Raw genomic sequence first — 16,694 nt, forward strand, 5'->3', positions numbered from 1 at the left:
TATTAGTTTTTGCAGATACTAGATCATTTAATCCTGTGTAGTTGATAAGGTGGGTACTATTATTATCCCATTTTATAGGTGAGAAAACTGAGCCACAGAGAGACAGGGACTGTGTTAGTTTTTCACTGTTCTATCATTAAATGAGATAACATGTTAAGCACACACACAAGCACGCATACACAAAACATAGAGCAAAACTGCAAAAATAAAGTTGATTAAAAAATGAAAAATCAAGGATCATGAAGTATCTAAAATTTATTTATACACACTTTGTTCAACAGTGTAAAGTTTGTGTGGAGTATGCTGTAGCTCATTATTCCCATTCTGCATATGGAGAAACAGAGGCTCTCGGGCAGTCTTACTTGCTTGAGGTCATAATAGCAGAAGGGGATTTGAACTTGTAACTTCCATCTAGTGCTCCTCTCCTTATATCCCATTGCCTGTAGTTGTCAAAGTGTGAGTTAGAATGGACGTATTCCAGACAGGAGCACAAACTGTTCCAGCCTAATTACTGGAAGGAGGGCCAAGTAGTGGGCACAGGAGCAGGTTAAGAGGATGGATGTTGTGAGGACAGCATTTAATCTGACTGCCTCTGTTTTCTCAATTACGTAGGAAGCAGATCATTAGCTGAGGGCAAGGATGGGGGAGGAGGTGTTGGAGGTGTGAGGAGAAAGAAGAAGCTATGAGATAATGATCTTGAGAGTGGGAGAGACAACAGACGAGGAAAATGTAGTCTGACCGGTAGGCAGTATGCAGAGCCCACTTGAGGTCAGTGGTGTCGGATTTAAAGGGAGACCAATCGGTGTGGTTGCCAGTGGCATTCATGTGTGCAAACACAGAAATGGAGCCACGGGGTCATCGAGTTTAACCAGTGTCAGAGTGTTTCAGACAAGTACAATGAAGCAATGAAGGGCAAGAGAGTTGAGGTTACATGAAAGGGTGATTACAATAATGGATCACAGAATTTAATTTGAGTAAAGAGGGAAGCGGGTGTGTGAGGTGGGCGAGGGTCGATGAAACGGTGGTTGGATGAATGGATTTTAAGGCTCAGGTGGATAGAAAATATTCTGTGGCTTTAGGAGGAATGAACTGGGAGGGTAGGAGGTGACGGTCAGATATTGGGATTCTTGAAACTGTGACCAAGGAAGGGTTGCAGATATTGGTAATCTAGTCTATGAGCATGGGAGTGAGGGTGGGGACAGGATCATCTGAGGAGAAAAGTCAAGGAAATGAGTGCTTTGAGAATTGAAAGGATCATCTTAGTGGCTACTGAAGTCACCAAAAATTATGAAGTGAGCCAGGCTCTGAACTGTGGAGGGTAGATGGGGGCGGGGTGGTGTTGGCATGACTGGAGCAAAAGGAGGAAATGGATAGGATGGTCTGATGGCAGGAATTAATGACCTTAACCAAGGACACGGGGTTAGTAAGTGGCAGAGCCAGGTTTTAAACCTACTGAGTCTGGCTCCATAGTCACATTCTGGCTGCTTTGCTAGTTGCTGACAAATATGTTACTTTTCTGCATGAAAACTTCTAAATGAATTTGTTTACCTATTAATAGACAGTAAATAATGAATAAAATCACACCAATATTTAACTTTTCTCTACATGAGATTTACACGCTTAAAGATAACACACGTTTGTAAAATACAGCCTGTCATCATGATTTAGTTTTAAAATGTGAAGTTAGAAATGCATTTCTATTTACCAAATGGGAATGTTAATTATAATGGACAATACTAATATTTGCTGAGTTTGTTCTGTGTGGCAGGCACTGTGTAAAGTATATACCTGCTTGCTTAACTCTAGGTACTATTTTAACCACATTTCATAGATGAAGACACTGAAAGAAATTGAGGGACTTACCAGGCAATGGACTGCCTCACCCAGGACTCAAATCCAGATCTGTCCAACCCTCAACCTCATTTGCAGTGTGGTCTAGTTCTTTCCTGAGTACCTGCTATGTGATGGTTCTATGCTGGACAGCGAGGATATGGCAAAGATGATGACAGAGTCCTTTATATATGATGAAGGGAACATATTAACTAAATATATAGCATATTAGTTATAGATTCTATAAAGGAAAGTGCAGGGTGCGTTACATGACAAGGGAACGTAACCTAGTCTGGAGGGGAAGGTCTATTTTGGGAAGTAATTTTTAGTCCAGAATTAACGAACAATATAAATTAAATAAGTAAATGAGAGGGAAAAAATCCAGGTAAAGAAGCAACATCTGCCAAGGCCTTCGGGCCCTAAAGTGTCCTATGGAAACTGTGGACATCATTATTCTTATCATTTAACTTCTGAGAAAGCCACAGGTTTACCAGACAATCTAGGGATCAGCCATTCCAGTACTTATTCCTCCCAGAACTGGTGCTGATTGTGAAGACAGTAGCACATAATAATCTCCTCATTTTATCATTAGGGTAAATTGAGGTGTGGAGTGTTTCAGACAACTGCATAGCTGGAAAAGTCATTTTTACCAGTTTTCCTTTTATCTTTTCTCCTGTATATCTCTCAAACTACCTTTTTTCAGAAGCTTTTTAAAAATGAAACTCTATTCTCTTTGTGTCACTGCCCTCTCCTTGCAAATGCATTTACCTAGTTAAGAAAAGAACATTTGCTCAAAAGCTCTCACATTGCACATGGATATGGCATCCTGTACCCGGACCCCAAAGTATTGTGACTAGCTGGGGGGGAACTCTGGAACCATGCTTCCACCAGAAACTTAGCCTAATGTGGCCAGAAGCAAGCTTAAAAGGATGTGCTTTCATTTAACTATGGACAAATTATTTTCATTTTAAAATGATCTCTTTAGCGATGGGTGGAAGAATATATGAGTTCAGGAGAAGCTCCTAGTTTTCGAAAGCCCATCATGAAATGCCTTTTTCATCATTGCCTCCAGCTGAAACATTCTCTCCCTACACTGAACTGTGTCTGCACATACATACATGCATACATACATAGGTACATGTATTCTCTCTCACAGTCTCTATCCCCCCACCTATTTTATATCTATCTGCCTATCTATCTATCATCTATCTATCTATCTGTCATCTGTCTATCATCTGTATCTCTTCCTTCTCAACTCACCCCCAGGTGATAAGTCTTATGTCCCCCACAAGGAAGCCCATCACCAGACAATGCTGACCAGAAACTTCCGAGTTCCCTTTCCAAGTGCCACTGTTAGGTGGAAAGCTGGGACTAGCATTTAATCAAAAAGCAGATTTTAAAATACTCTCATCCAGAGCAGAAGTGGTGCCTTTCTGCCCTGGGAGCGCCGGTGTGAAGGGATCATTCCATCAGGCTGGCCGTGCAGGAGTCCACTCACTCAGTTGGGTCTAGGTTACCCAGTGGAAGGAATGCCCAAGCAACCAGTCAAATCAATTCAAGTCAAGGCCACAACCAACTTCTGGCCTAACCCAACAACTAAAGGAAACAACACTGTGACCGCTGATGTGTCTTGAGAAAGAGGAGCGAGAATTGAGGAGAGAAACTGAAAGCTTAGAAATTGCCGGTGCTTAAGGAAGACTCTGCATAAACTGAGGGTATTGTGTGAGACGGGCAGAAAAGAAAAGGCAAATAAGAGATTACTAATAGCTCTGAGCATACACAACTTGCAGGTGTGTCCTGCCAGCTGCTGTGTTTCCGTTACACGGGGGCTCCTCTGTGGCACAGATTATGTCCCTGCTCGAGGCAATGGATCCCAGGTGGTTCCGGTGCTGGCCCGTGAGGCCCCTGAATCGAGGCCATCTGCTGCCCACACAGGAGGAAGATCTTCAGGGTGTTGATTTGTCAGACTGAAGATATTAACAAACAAACAAGCTCTATTCTGACTTCCGATGCTGCAAATTTTCCTAAACCAACATGTGACTGGGTTGCCTGAGCAGGACAGAGAATATTCAAGACCACGTTACCTAAGTTGGAGTCAAAAGACTGACGTTTCCTTCCAACTGCAGTGTTCAGTCTCCTGCCCAGCATCTGGCCTGACACTATCCTCCTTGGGGTCCTCGATGGGTGGTCTTTCCACAAAACTAACATTGGCACAGTCTGCTCGGTAATGCCACCCCCTCCTGATGGAGGCCACGCTCTTGCCACCACAAGCAGATGGAAGCTGAGGTGGAAATGATTGTTTCGTTTGACATTCACCCTCCTCCCCACTCTAGTCCTGAAAACCAAGTGGGAGTTCCAGCTACTTAGATGCCTCTACTTCCCGGGTCCCAGAGACTGGTCCAGGTTCCTCATCTGATCTAAGATAGATCAAGCAGTTCTTCCACAGATTAGTTTTTCCTAATGAGGAGGGGTAGTGTCTCTCTGTGGTCTGAGCCTGTAAAGACATCCACTGGAGCCTGTGGGAGGCCAAGTCTCCACCATGTGCATAAGACATTTTCAAAAAATGGTCCTGTAGAGTGAGACACAGAGCCAAGAGAGGAGAGGGACAATTATAAGGGCATCTAGACCCTGTTGTCAGGCATCCCCAAGGCAGCTTCCATCTGAGCCTGGATATAGGTCTATATCCTCAATAATGGGCCTCTTTTTGGTGAGGCCAATTCGATTTTTTTACTTGGACTCACACCCAGAAAGCCCTAATGCAGAGGCGTCTTCCTCTTTCAGTTGGTCTCAGCTCCAAGTATTTTCAGCACTTTCAGCTCCAGCTCTTCATCACTTTGCCCCCGCCTTTTCCTAGGTGGCCCCCTGTGGCCTCTCCACTCACCTGCATCAAGCTCCCCTCTGCTACGCTGCCACGCGCCGCCAACACCCGGCCCTCCCGGTGCCCAGGGTGAGTGACCTGCCGCTGCCACGACCACTTAGCTTATCTCCAACAAGACCATTCCTCCTCCCTTTTACTCATCCTCTGCTATTTGTCTGGCATATGTATGTTTCTTCAGAAAGACCGTAGATTCCTTCGACAGCAAGAATCTCTTTATCCCGGCTCCTGTTGCCTAGTATCACAGTTCACACACAATAGGCCCTCCATAAATATTTGCTAAATAAATCAAATAAGAATCCCCATCTCCCTGACACGTCATCCCTGACTGGTGGGAAGGAAATAAGTCAATTCTTTTTTCCTCCTTTGCTGAAGCAGTTCGAAGACTCTCCACCTTCCCTCGCCATTTCACAATGTGCTCTTCCCCTCCTTCTGCATTTCATGTCAGTCCTGCAGCGTCCCTGTCCCGTGAAGTGGGCCCCGGTGGGAGGTGCGAGTCTTCCCGCACTCATTGTTATCTGCTCTCCAGCTGCCACAGATACATTTACGATGGGAGTTAAAGCCTGGTGTTGCATTGTGTTTGCACCTTGGGGGAAGACACCTCTTCCTCATTAGAAATCTGGGAATCTCCTTTTTATAGTATTTATATTGGATTCAGGCAACTGGTACATTTAACTTATTTAACAAATGCTTACATGGCACTTACTGAATGTCAGGCACTGTTCTGAACACTTTAACCATAGTAACTAGTTCCTTCTTATAACAACCTTGCCAGGTAGATAAAATTATCACCCTCAGCCTCATTTCACAGATGAGGAAATGGGGACACAGAATGATTAAGGGACTTGCCCAAGGTCCCACAGCAATTGCTAGCTAAGCTGGAATTCGAATAGTCAGGCTGGCTCCAGAAGCCACGTCCTACCCACTGGGTCCTGCTGCCTGTCAGTGATCAGGGCAGAGTCCAGACCACACATCCTGAGCTGCCTTTCTTCACACTCAGGCCTCTCGAGAGCAGGGAGTCTCCTTGACGTGACTACCTAGCAACACGTCAACGTGTGCTTGCTTAATCAATGTTTCTGGGCTTATCGATTCACTACCTATGGCCTGAATACAGGTTTATTTATGTTATTCTATGCAGTTAATTGTTCACATTGTAATCAACGCTTGTCCTAAAATTTGGTTCCTCAAGATATATTTTCAAACAACCGAGGAACCACGCCAAGAATTACCTCTAATTACACATTGCACCCATTTTGAGTACTAGAGATGACTTGAAGGCAAAACGTGTGTTATTTAAAATTATTAAACTGATAGTAAATAAAATGTCATTTTGCCCAAAAGAGAGATTAAGTTGCAGCTCCCTTTTCTTTTTTTATTGCCCTCTCTAGGTGTCTAGGATCAGACAAGATATTTTTTTCTCCTGATTTTTAGTCTTTTTCTTGAATTAGTGCATATTTTTTAGCTGCTCACAAGCCACCACTCACTGTTCAGCAAAAAAATATCAGATTCAAACCCCAGAACAGAACAAACATGAAAAACACACGGGCTATTTATTTGATGTAGGGGTGATTCACAGTACAGTGTTTGGGTACTGTTTGGAGCCAATGCTAGTTGCCTCAGGGTATTTCTAAATTGAATTCCAGGAATAAAGTGTTTATAAATAGTGAGCATGGAAAAGAAATGTATTCATCCCAGCCACTCCCTTAAGGAGTCCCAATGGCCTCCCCTTGGAACTACCAACTCGTTCAAGTAGTTAATTGGTTAGCTGGTTGGGTTAAGTTGGTGGTTCTCAACCCTATCAGACCCAACACCCTATTTTATGACAAATAAACTTAACCTTTTTTATAATCCTTAAATTCATATATAATAAAATCTAAATACACACAAGTAAATATATATATATATCTTAATAGTAATTAAGAGAAATGCTAAGATATAGTTTATAATGATATAACTATCTTAATGTATAAATTTTCTGCAATATTACAATGGAAGAGATAATAAAGTTGACAGACATTTGCGTCTAATGTAGATTCACCAAAATATAATATGTAAAGTAATATGCAATACACGATATATGTAAGAGCAATTAGACTGAAACAGACATGCTGTATTGGTGATTCAAAGACCATGAGCAGCATTGTAGACAATGATGTGATTTTCCAAACTTATGAACAAATCTTGGTAAAATTCCTAAATAATAGTGTATAATCTTCTCTTAATTTACATGGTAGTTATGCACCTAGACAATTCATCTTGTATTAAAACAGTACAAGCTGCTTTGTTGCTTGTGTGTAAATGGAGTTAGCATCTAGGCTCAGATAATTATAAGCAGGTTTTTTCTACATAAATGTGCAGCAAGACATTCAGAAGTTTGCGGGACACGGGGGAATTTTTTTGTTGTGCAGGGCTATTCTGAGCACTGCTGTATTCTTGCCTTCCAGACCTGCCTTCTAAGTGCCAGTAATGTCCTGCAATCATTGTGTCATTCAAGGGCAGCTGCCCTAAATTTCCCCAGATACTCTCTATTGGTGACACCACCCTCATTGACAACCACTGGGTCAATTCCTAGTATTAGATTTAGTCCCAAATAATTATGTCAATTTATTCTCCTGACTTTTTGTAGTCCTTGAAAACCAAAGGCATGTCTACAGTAAAATCCTCAGTAATTAGGTTATTGGGTTGGTGTGATTGGGTTATACTGGAGACTGTATGTTCCATGAGAGCAAGGGCCCAGTTCACCCCATGTGCACAATATCTAGCACCTGCACAAGGCCGGGCTTTATATGTCTTGCTTGAAGGAGTAAATAATTTTGAGGTTGGCCATCTGGGTTAGTGAAGAGATATATACTATTGAAAAGGAATAGATTTGTTACTTTCAAGTACATGTGACGTCCAGATGCTCACTAGAGAGACCCGTATTTAAGTCTTATTCAAAAATACCATTTCAGTTGTTTCTGATTGAATGAGTGACATTATAATGATTGAAACCATCTGGAAGCTGTCAAAGACCCAGAACCTTCATGTCATTTTGAGGGAAAGGGGGCATGTTGAGGACCCCACATGAACTGTGACGTTCGCCTAAAAGGTTTGCTTCATCTTCACAGTGGTCTGTGAAGCAGCTATTAGCAAATCTATTTTTACAAGTGATGAAATTAGACTCAACAAGGCAAATAATCTGCCCAAAGGTAGACAGTTGGCTCAACAGCAGAACAGAGTTGGAACTCAGAACTGTCTGATTCCAGAGGCTTCATCTTTCCAAGAAATCATACTGCTTCTCTTTCTTCAGTGAAGCAAAGCTAAGTGTCTGTTAAATCTATTGGGTTGGCCAAAAAGTTCGTTTGGGTTTCTCCATAACATCTTACGGACATTATTATAATTTTACTCTGTACAGAGTTCCAGCTGTCATGTCTATTAAATTCCACTTTTCCTAGTGGGTCAGTGATTTTTGCATTGATCCTGTTCTTGGTTGGGTTCCAGCATTCCAGGTCTTGTAAGCTCACTTTAGTGAGATTCTTGAGGGACTGTGTCCTCTTTGTCTTTGGGTCTCCAGAACCTGGGATGGTAACTGGCACAGAGTAGACATTCAGGGAGTGTTTGTTGGTTGACTTTAATTGCATGCCATTTCTCCTTTCAGGCCTTGGCCTTATACAATATTTCAGCGAGGCTTTGACCTGGTTTTGGGAGAACAACCTTCTGATAAAATATTCAGGTAAGTTGTTGTCTAGGGACTTGCTTATATATCTCTGCAAGCCCCATGTCCCACTTCCCACTGACCTTTCTTTCCTAGTGGTAATTTATAAAATGTGGAACACTTGTAGTCATTCTGCCCTCCTAGTAACAGCAGCGTTTGCCCTCCTTCATCCAGTGACATCATGGAGGATGTTGAGGCCGGACAGATTCTGTTGGGGTCCTGGCTTCCTTCCTTGCCTGCTCTGTGACCCCCAGTCATTTACTTAACCTCTTGGAGCCCCCAGTTTCCACATTTGTTAAACAGAGCTTCATTACATGCCTTGCTGTATTGTTGTGAGGAGTATATGAGATAATGCAGGGAAAGCCCCTGGCACAGAACAAGCAACTAATGTTAGTTTTTGCCTCTTCATTTTGCATCTAATTTGCACCTTTCTCATAAAGACTTAAGTTGTTCAAAATTAATCCCTCCCATCCCTGCCTCCCTCCTTTCTCAGCTATACCTCATTATCATTTTCTTTAATCTACCACCCTTCTAAGCCAATTGGATGTTTCTAGTCCCTCCCAAATTTCTACCTAGACACCTGGGAATGGTACATATTAGAAAAGTCAGCAAGCAGAGGAAGAATTTGGGTGCCAGCCATGAACTAGGAGATTTTCATGAAGTTTAATTCACGCCAGACCTTAGCTGGAACACAAGTTTATTTCCAAGCTAAGATCTTATCATCCGTTTCTTCAGTCTGTCAATCTATTTTTCACTTAACGTGCATCAACTGAGTACCCTCTAAGTGCCAGAGATTGTGCTTGTGCAGGAGGTATGGACACGAATACCTCTCCCTTCACGAGCAAGCCCTCTGGGAGAGGAAGTAAATAGTCCTTCCCGAGTGTTTGATGTCAAAGGAGGCATTAAGCGACTGCGTAGCCATACTGGAGGAATGGTGAGCGAATGGAAAACCTGCTTCCTTTTGTTCACTGCACTCGTACACTGTGAGGAGTCTCGCCTGTTCACTGCCGTCTTTCCACACCCCTTCCCCAGACCCTCTCTGTCAGCCAGTCCTGGCCTTGGTGTTCATTTTGCTCCTGCATTTGCCTCCTGGAGCTGGCTTCTCTGCCTCAGCTTCTCCTTCTCCTCCCTGCTGCCTTGGATGCACTGGGCTCTGCCACTGCCGTGCTCTCCTAAGGCACGCTCCTAGCTAGAGCGCCGATTCACAGAGCCACTTCCTCACAGAGCCCTCCCTTGCCCTCTTCTCTCCCGATGTCTCTCCAGGGATGGGCTGGGTCATGTTAATGACATTGGCCACAGGCTGCTTTTGAGGATTTGTGCTGCAAGAGGTGTAGCTGTATTCCTTAGACTATGACTCGGGCATTTAAACTTTCCAACAATGATGTATTATTTGGCAAACTTTTTTCTCCCTTTTTCCTGCTGCTGGTCTGTTGGAACTTATGAAGGGTGATAAAGATAAGGCAGATGGAGAGCCTGGTGGAGTTCTATTAACATGGATAAGTTCCCTCTCCCCTAAAGGTCCGAAACTAACACTTTGAAAAACCAAGCCCTTAATGAAATTGCTTTTAGAGTAGAACCAGCTCAAAAAATGTGTTTCCATCCCCACAAGCATCATTTGTTCTTTTCAAGTTTGTTAAGTAGCAACTAGATGTGATACCCAGTCACTACAGAGGGGATCACATGTGTGGTTTGACCCATGCAGTCACCTATCTCAGAAGCCAGTGGGTTAATCAATAAGTGTTTAAACATTTTGATCCCTAACATAACAGTAACTAGTCTCTCAGATGAAAACACCAGATCATGACCTCCTTATTTCAGGTACTAAGAATTTTAATGAGAACCTCCTGTGATCTGAGTCAACCAACTGCCAATGGCCAGTCTGGAAAATTCTATGACCTGGTCAGTGACTGCAATTTCTTAAAGGAGCTAAATGACTATTTACTTGCTACTCTGTTCACTTATGATTTAGAGTCTTGATAAATTCCAAGCCACTGCATATTTCCCTGGACTGTGGAATAAAATTTAAATTCTGACATTCAAATCTTTCCACAATTGAATGTCAATGTACAACTCCCTCTTAATGAGCTGCTCTTCTCCTATAGAACCTTCCATTCATAGTCAAATCTACCTTCTAACTGATCCACTGCCCCTGACAACTTGCATATTTCCCACTCTGCACATCTGCTCAGACTCCCTCCTCTATGCATATTCTTCTACTATAAACACTACCCATTGCCATGGTCTAGACCCAGTTTCAGCTAAACTCAACATCTATTGAGCACCTACTATTGCAAGGTACTGTTCAAGATGATGTAGATATGACCAAACAAATGTGACCAAGATAGTCCCTGACGTCAAGGAATTTACAGTCTCATCTAAGAATTGTTCTCCCACCATGGCCCTCCATGAGAATCTCCAGTGAGTGGATAAGACTCTGGGCTTTCAAGGCAGGGGCCACGAGTTCAATCCCTGGTCGGGGAGCTAGGATCCCACATGCCATCTGGTGTGGCAAAAAAAAAAAAAAAAAAAAATTACCAATGATCTTACCCAGAATAAACCAATTAATTCAAAAGTTCTGGGAGGTGGGACCAGGGCATGAGTGTTTTTTAAAACACCACAGTAATTCTAATCTGTACCCAGGATTGGGAAACACTGGCCTGAAGCTTCTCCAATCCATTGCATCAATCCACAATGACTTCCTCCTTCCAAATTTGTATATATACGAGCTTTAATATTTATTTGTCAATTATTTATTTCATGTTGATTTTTAATTTGCCTATTTTCTTCTCCAATGAAATGGTTGTCTTCCTGAAGGGCGGGGAAATACCCTATATGGTTTTTTTTTTTTTTTTTTGCAGTACGTGGGCCTCTCACTGTTGTGGCCTCTCCCCCTGCGGAGCACAGGCTCCGGACGCGCAGGCTCAGCGGCCATGGCTCCCGGGCCCAGCCGCTCCGCGGCATGTGGGATCCTCCCGGACCAGGGCATGATCCCGTGTCCCCTGCATCAGCAGGCGGACTCTCAACCACTGCACCACCAGGGAAGCCCACCCTATATGGTTTTAAATATTTAATATCTAACATACTATTTTAAACATAATTGGTCTTCAATAAATAACTGTAGATGATCATGTCAGGTATTTCCTAGCCAGATTAGGAGAAAACCTTGATACCTAATCTAACCTTGGTAATCTGTAATCCCAAAGAACCTGGGAAGGGCCCAAGCTAGACTCAAAGGGTCCAAGGGAACCCTGAATCTCCAGAATGAGTCTCCTCACCCAACTCAGCCTGATACTGAGGATGTTCTTTCTGTGGTAGCTAGGATCACTCCATTCCACTAGGCCCTCTCGTGGCAGGGGTGAGTACAGACCAAATTTTTCTCTCAGATACCTTCCTCCTAATGGGTACCTGCATCCTTTGGAATAATACCTCATTCTGGCATGGCTTGCCCTAGGAGAGGGTGGAGATGCCAGGCTAAGAGCCATTTATCAGTTTTCCCACATTCTATTTCATGCCAAGCCACGATGAGAGCACAGGCTTTTTCTGTCCAGTGCTTTCTGGCAAGCGCTTGCTTCTGGACAGAAATTTCCAGCTCTAGTTCAAAAGGGCCATGTGCAGGACTCAGCCCACAGCTGAGCCATTAACTGCAGTGGTCACCACCAGCTGTCACGCGAGGAGGCCCAACCTGGGAAAGCATTTCAGATATTCACCCAACTTGTCTTCGGTGGCTTTTTGAAGTTGTTCCTGCCAAATCTGCATGGATGAGGGATAGATGAGATTTTAGGACGCAGCTTTCCTCTGACAGTTTGTTCTATATTTAGTTTTTGGAGTCACTCAGTAGATTTTGCAGATAAAAGAAAACTTTAGAATTTCATACGCATGAGCCAACATGGGCTGGAAAGCGGCTCTGAGCAACACTCTGAGAATCAGACCCACCCCCCTCCTTCCCACTTATGGAGAGGCGACCTTGGGGAGGCTGCAAACCTTCTTAAAATGTTGGTTGATGGCTTGGTAAAATGGAACCAAATGACTAACCTCAGAGGGCTGTTGTGAGGATAAATGAGGCAACTCTAAGAGCACCTGCCTTTAGAAAGTTCTCAATAAAGGTTAGTCTCTACCCACACCTGCCTTTGCTTCCCCTATAATGTTTCCCCTTGACGCTACCAGAGGGTGAAGGTTTTCTTGTTAACTTGGTAGAGTGTCATGTTTCAGAAGTCTCTGTGCTCTGAGGAAGTTCTTTATCCTATCAAACCCAGATCCATCTCAAACATCGAATGTGTTCAAACCCAGAGGTTAACCCATATCCTGTTTTAAATGAAGAATAATTTTCACCACTATTTCTATCTTTAAATTGGAAAATTGGGATTATCTCCCCTAGCAGCCTGTTCGAACTAAAGAGCATAGCTAAATCTCCTTGTCAAGCAGTCAATAAATATTTATGGAGTGACATTCCTGTGTCAGAAATTATGTTTGGCAGTGGGGATACAAGATGACAAAGAACCATCCTCTGCCTCCCAAGAGAGCACATTCTTATGAATGGTGATGGACACATGAAAAGATGAGTGCAGATCAACATCTCAGGGGTGACAAGGCACCGTGTGCACGTATGCAGAAGAGAGTCCCTTACTCAGCCTAAGAGCATGAAGGCCCTGGAGGGCTTTCAGGAAGAGATGCGACCTTAACTGAGTCTTAAGATGAGTGGGAGTGCGGCAAAGGAGAGAGGAAAGAAAATTCAGAAGGAAGGACTTTTAAGAGCAAAGGCAAAGAGGCGAGAAAATGAGGACGACTTTTGGAGTTACGGTCAGATTGCATTATAGGAACACAGAGTTTGAAGCAGGGCTTGGTGAAAGAAGAAGCTGAAGTGTGACATCTTCGGAGATGTGGACTGTGTTCTGTGGGTCTGGGTGCCCTTAAACAGTGTCAGCTGGAGAAAGATGTGGTTTGCATTTCCTTTCGAAAGATTACTGCATGCAGAGGAGGAAGGGAAAACTGAGATGGATGGACATGGATCTCCCTCCCAAAAGAAATATGCTAGAATTGCCAACCGTCTTCTAAAATCTGCTACAGAAATTATAAGCTACAGGTCACAGATCTGTTGCTCTGCATCAATGCAAAACTTGTCATTTTAAAACTGAAATAGAAAACAAAAACTCCTATGTCCAAATAAACCGCCTTCTCCCTGGTACCCTTCAATATTGCATATGTCCTCTCTGAAACAGTGTATTATGCGTAACATTAGTGGTGTGCCCACCTCAGCCTGCCTGTTAGAGTCTTCCTGTCTTAACAACGCCCATTACAAAACTCACTTAAATGTTGTTGCCTTCAAACCACATTCTTCCTTAAGTCCCAGGTTCCAGGCACCTTGGGGCAATCACCTGCCCTGAATTGGCTCCTTAATCTTGCCAGGTGATTGTGTGTGTGTGTGTGTGTGTGTGTGTGTGTGTGTGTGTGTGTGTGTGTGTGTGTGTGTGTGTGTGTGTGTGTGTGTGTGTGTGTGTGTGTGTGTGTGTGTGTGTGTGTGTGTGTGTGTGTGTGTGTGTGGCGCAACTGTTGCTTCACAGAAGAGTGGGTGGTGGGTTTCCTCTTCTGTCCCCCTAGTAATGGGTCTCCCTCACCTGGTGGAGACCACTCCTGCACTGACCTAGCCCTACCCTAGCCTCCTGTTCCTGTGGGCATGGAGAGTCGAGTGCCTCCTTCAGAGCAAAAAGGATCTCTGCTATTTCAATGCTGCTTAATGCAGAGGTTTGCTCCACAGGTCCAGGAAGTAGGGGACTGAGAGTACTGCTGGGAATGAGGGAGGAATCTCCCCAATCCTGGCCACGTCCCACTTGCTCAGTGGTTTTGCCTCTCCCCTGGGTGCCTGCTTTCTCTTCTTTCAGCTGCTCTGTTACCCAGGTCTGTTGTTCAGGGAGTGGATGAAAATCACAGGACTTGGCTGCTTATAACTCATGAGCCTTGGTCAGTGGGGATTCTCTGTGGCCCGCGTCCTGGAGAGGGCTACACGTCTCATAAAAGATCTCATGTCATCAGTCTGGTTTCCTAGCATCTCAGGCAACCTGGGCAGTGGAGAGGGGAGTGTGCAGGTTAGGGGAAAGGAGAGGGAGTCTGAAGTGGTGCTCTGTGACCAGCTTGCTAATGGAGCCGGTGCTGGTTCCGTTTAATTGTACGCATCCTTCCATTGTTCCTCCCTGCACTTTAAGCGGGAAGGGGACGCCAGACTGCCACAGCCTCGTGCTATCCCACCCACGCTGGCTTTTATCCCAGGGACTATTTTTGACTGTGAACACAGAGGATTTGAATGCCTTTGAAATAAAATGAATGAATAAATAAACAAATAATCTCTCATGGTTTCCTTAAGCTCTCCCGTGAAATGCTGATTGATTCCTTTATTCCTTTTAGCCCTTGTTATAAGAGAGAAGAAAAATCTTCCCTGTCTCCTGCGGGTTAGGCGTTAGCTAGGGGTGTGGGTAGGAGTGCGGAGGATACATCTGGGCCTACCTTCTTCATCCCTCTTCTCTCCTCCTGGGAGGCTCCTGGCTTCAGTCATTTCCACTCCCATCCCATAGAAGCCAGAAAAAGGGAGCTTTTCTTCTCCTTGGTAGGGCTCCTCCAGGCACAGAGAGAAACCGTCGCTACCACTGTGGGTGTGCAATGTGGGGGATGGGAATGGTGGGAGGCCGGTACATCTTTCCAATTAAAATGCTTCCAATTATATCTGACTTAAGATCGGGGAAGCCCAGTTTCAAATCTGAAGGAAACTGGAACTTGATGGCTTATGATATGAAAAAAAAAAAGACATTTTTTTAACAGCGGGCAAGTGGATGCCATCATCAGTTCTCCAACCGGCTGGACACGTGAGCAGAGGTAGGCCTCTCTGCCTGCCTCAGACTCGATCATCTCATCCATAAAATGACAACAAGCTCTCCTTTTTGGAGAGGACTACGAGGGTTAAGAAGGAAGCAGCTGAAGGTAGAGTGCCAGGTCCTCCAGTGGGGTGCTTACCCCGCCAGTCATAACCAGCTGGTGTTGGGTGTCTCTGCAGATTCACCTACACCCTCGGGGAGGGCATGTGGTTGCCCCTCAGCAAGAGCTTTGTGATTCCACCAGCTGAACTGGCCATCAACCCCTCAGCAAAGTGTAAGACAGACATGACAGTGATGGAGGACGCTGTGGAGGTCAGGTGAGTCCAGCCTCGGGACGCTGAGGCCCACAATGGGTTTGGGAGGCTGAGTGGGAAACTACCTGAACGCCCAAGGTGCTGGGAAGGGAATCAAGACAAGTTGGAAGGAGAAGTTGGCAGGCTGCCTTCCAATTCCCCAGATGCAGTGCCAGGATCTACGCTACCTGGGTCAATATTGCACACCCCAAGTCTCACGCACCGAGAGAGGTCATAAAATTAGAGTTGATGAGCACTTCCCACAGGCCCTCAGGACTGACAGGCAATAAAGCGTTAATTTCCTTGCCTGAGTTGAGACCTTCTTCTTTGACCAGGAGTTACAGCCTTGGCTTATTTCCCAGAGATGGAGAATGTCCATAATTTGTTCGTTCAAGGCTCAGAGTATGGTTGATCTTTAGTATTTGTAAGAGAGAGTAAGACATGATCCGGTTGGCCAGACAGCAACGTGGAATGTGAGGCTACCTGTTGCACCTGGCATCCCCTGGCCTCCTCCTACCTCCTGCTCTTTCTCCCTACAGAGAGGAGCTGATGACCTCATCCTCCTTTGACAGCCTGGAGGTCCTCTTAGATTCCTTTGGACCAGTCCGTGATTGCAGCAAGGATAATGGGGGCTGCAGTAAGAACTTCCGTTGCATCTCAGATCGCAAGCTGGACTCCACTGGTTGCGTGGTATGTCTGCCCTGTCGAGCTTGTAATTTCAGAAGGAGGGGCCGCAGGATAAGACACAATGCAGTTAGAGTTGAAAGCATACTGTGAGTAAAAGAGAGGGTCAAGATTGAGTCCTCCCTAGTTGTAACTACTGTCTAGTCTACACTATGAATTTTCTTTTGACTGAGATGAGGCATTTATGGAGTCATTTAATCAAGAGGTATTTATGGAGCACCTACTGTGTGTACTATAACCATCCTAGGAAAATGTCATGAACTGTATAGCATGGTTCTTTCTTGCCAGTCTCGCGCTCTAGTTGGTGAGGGATCCCCTCAAACGATTTGAGAACGAATTAACTGCTTAATAGTATAATATTGACTCTAGTAGGAAATAGACTGCATTTACTATAGTAGGAAATTCTAGAAGAAACCTACCTTTGCCAAGAATCAAATTACATTGACTATAATAGGAAA

At 44.3% G+C, this 16,694-nt stretch overlaps 1 protein-coding gene across 1 annotated transcript in view; it reads left to right on the top strand.

The window, feature by feature from the left end:
- Positions 1–16,694, top strand: part of ASTN1 (astrotactin 1) — a 325,315-nt gene that overhangs the window by 210,347 nt on the left and 98,274 nt on the right. Inside the window, exons 9-11 of the mRNA XM_060142171.1 lie at positions 8,343–8,417; positions 15,439–15,576; positions 16,092–16,242. Coding sequence (XP_059998154.1) covers positions 8,343–8,417; positions 15,439–15,576; positions 16,092–16,242 — 364 coding nt within the window. The remainder of the gene's footprint in view (positions 1–8,342; positions 8,418–15,438; positions 15,577–16,091; positions 16,243–16,694) is intronic.

This window comes from Lagenorhynchus albirostris, chromosome 2, assembly GCF_949774975.1.
Source record: "Lagenorhynchus albirostris chromosome 2, mLagAlb1.1, whole genome shotgun sequence".
Taxonomy (NCBI): Eukaryota; Metazoa; Chordata; class Mammalia; order Artiodactyla; family Delphinidae; genus Lagenorhynchus; species Lagenorhynchus albirostris.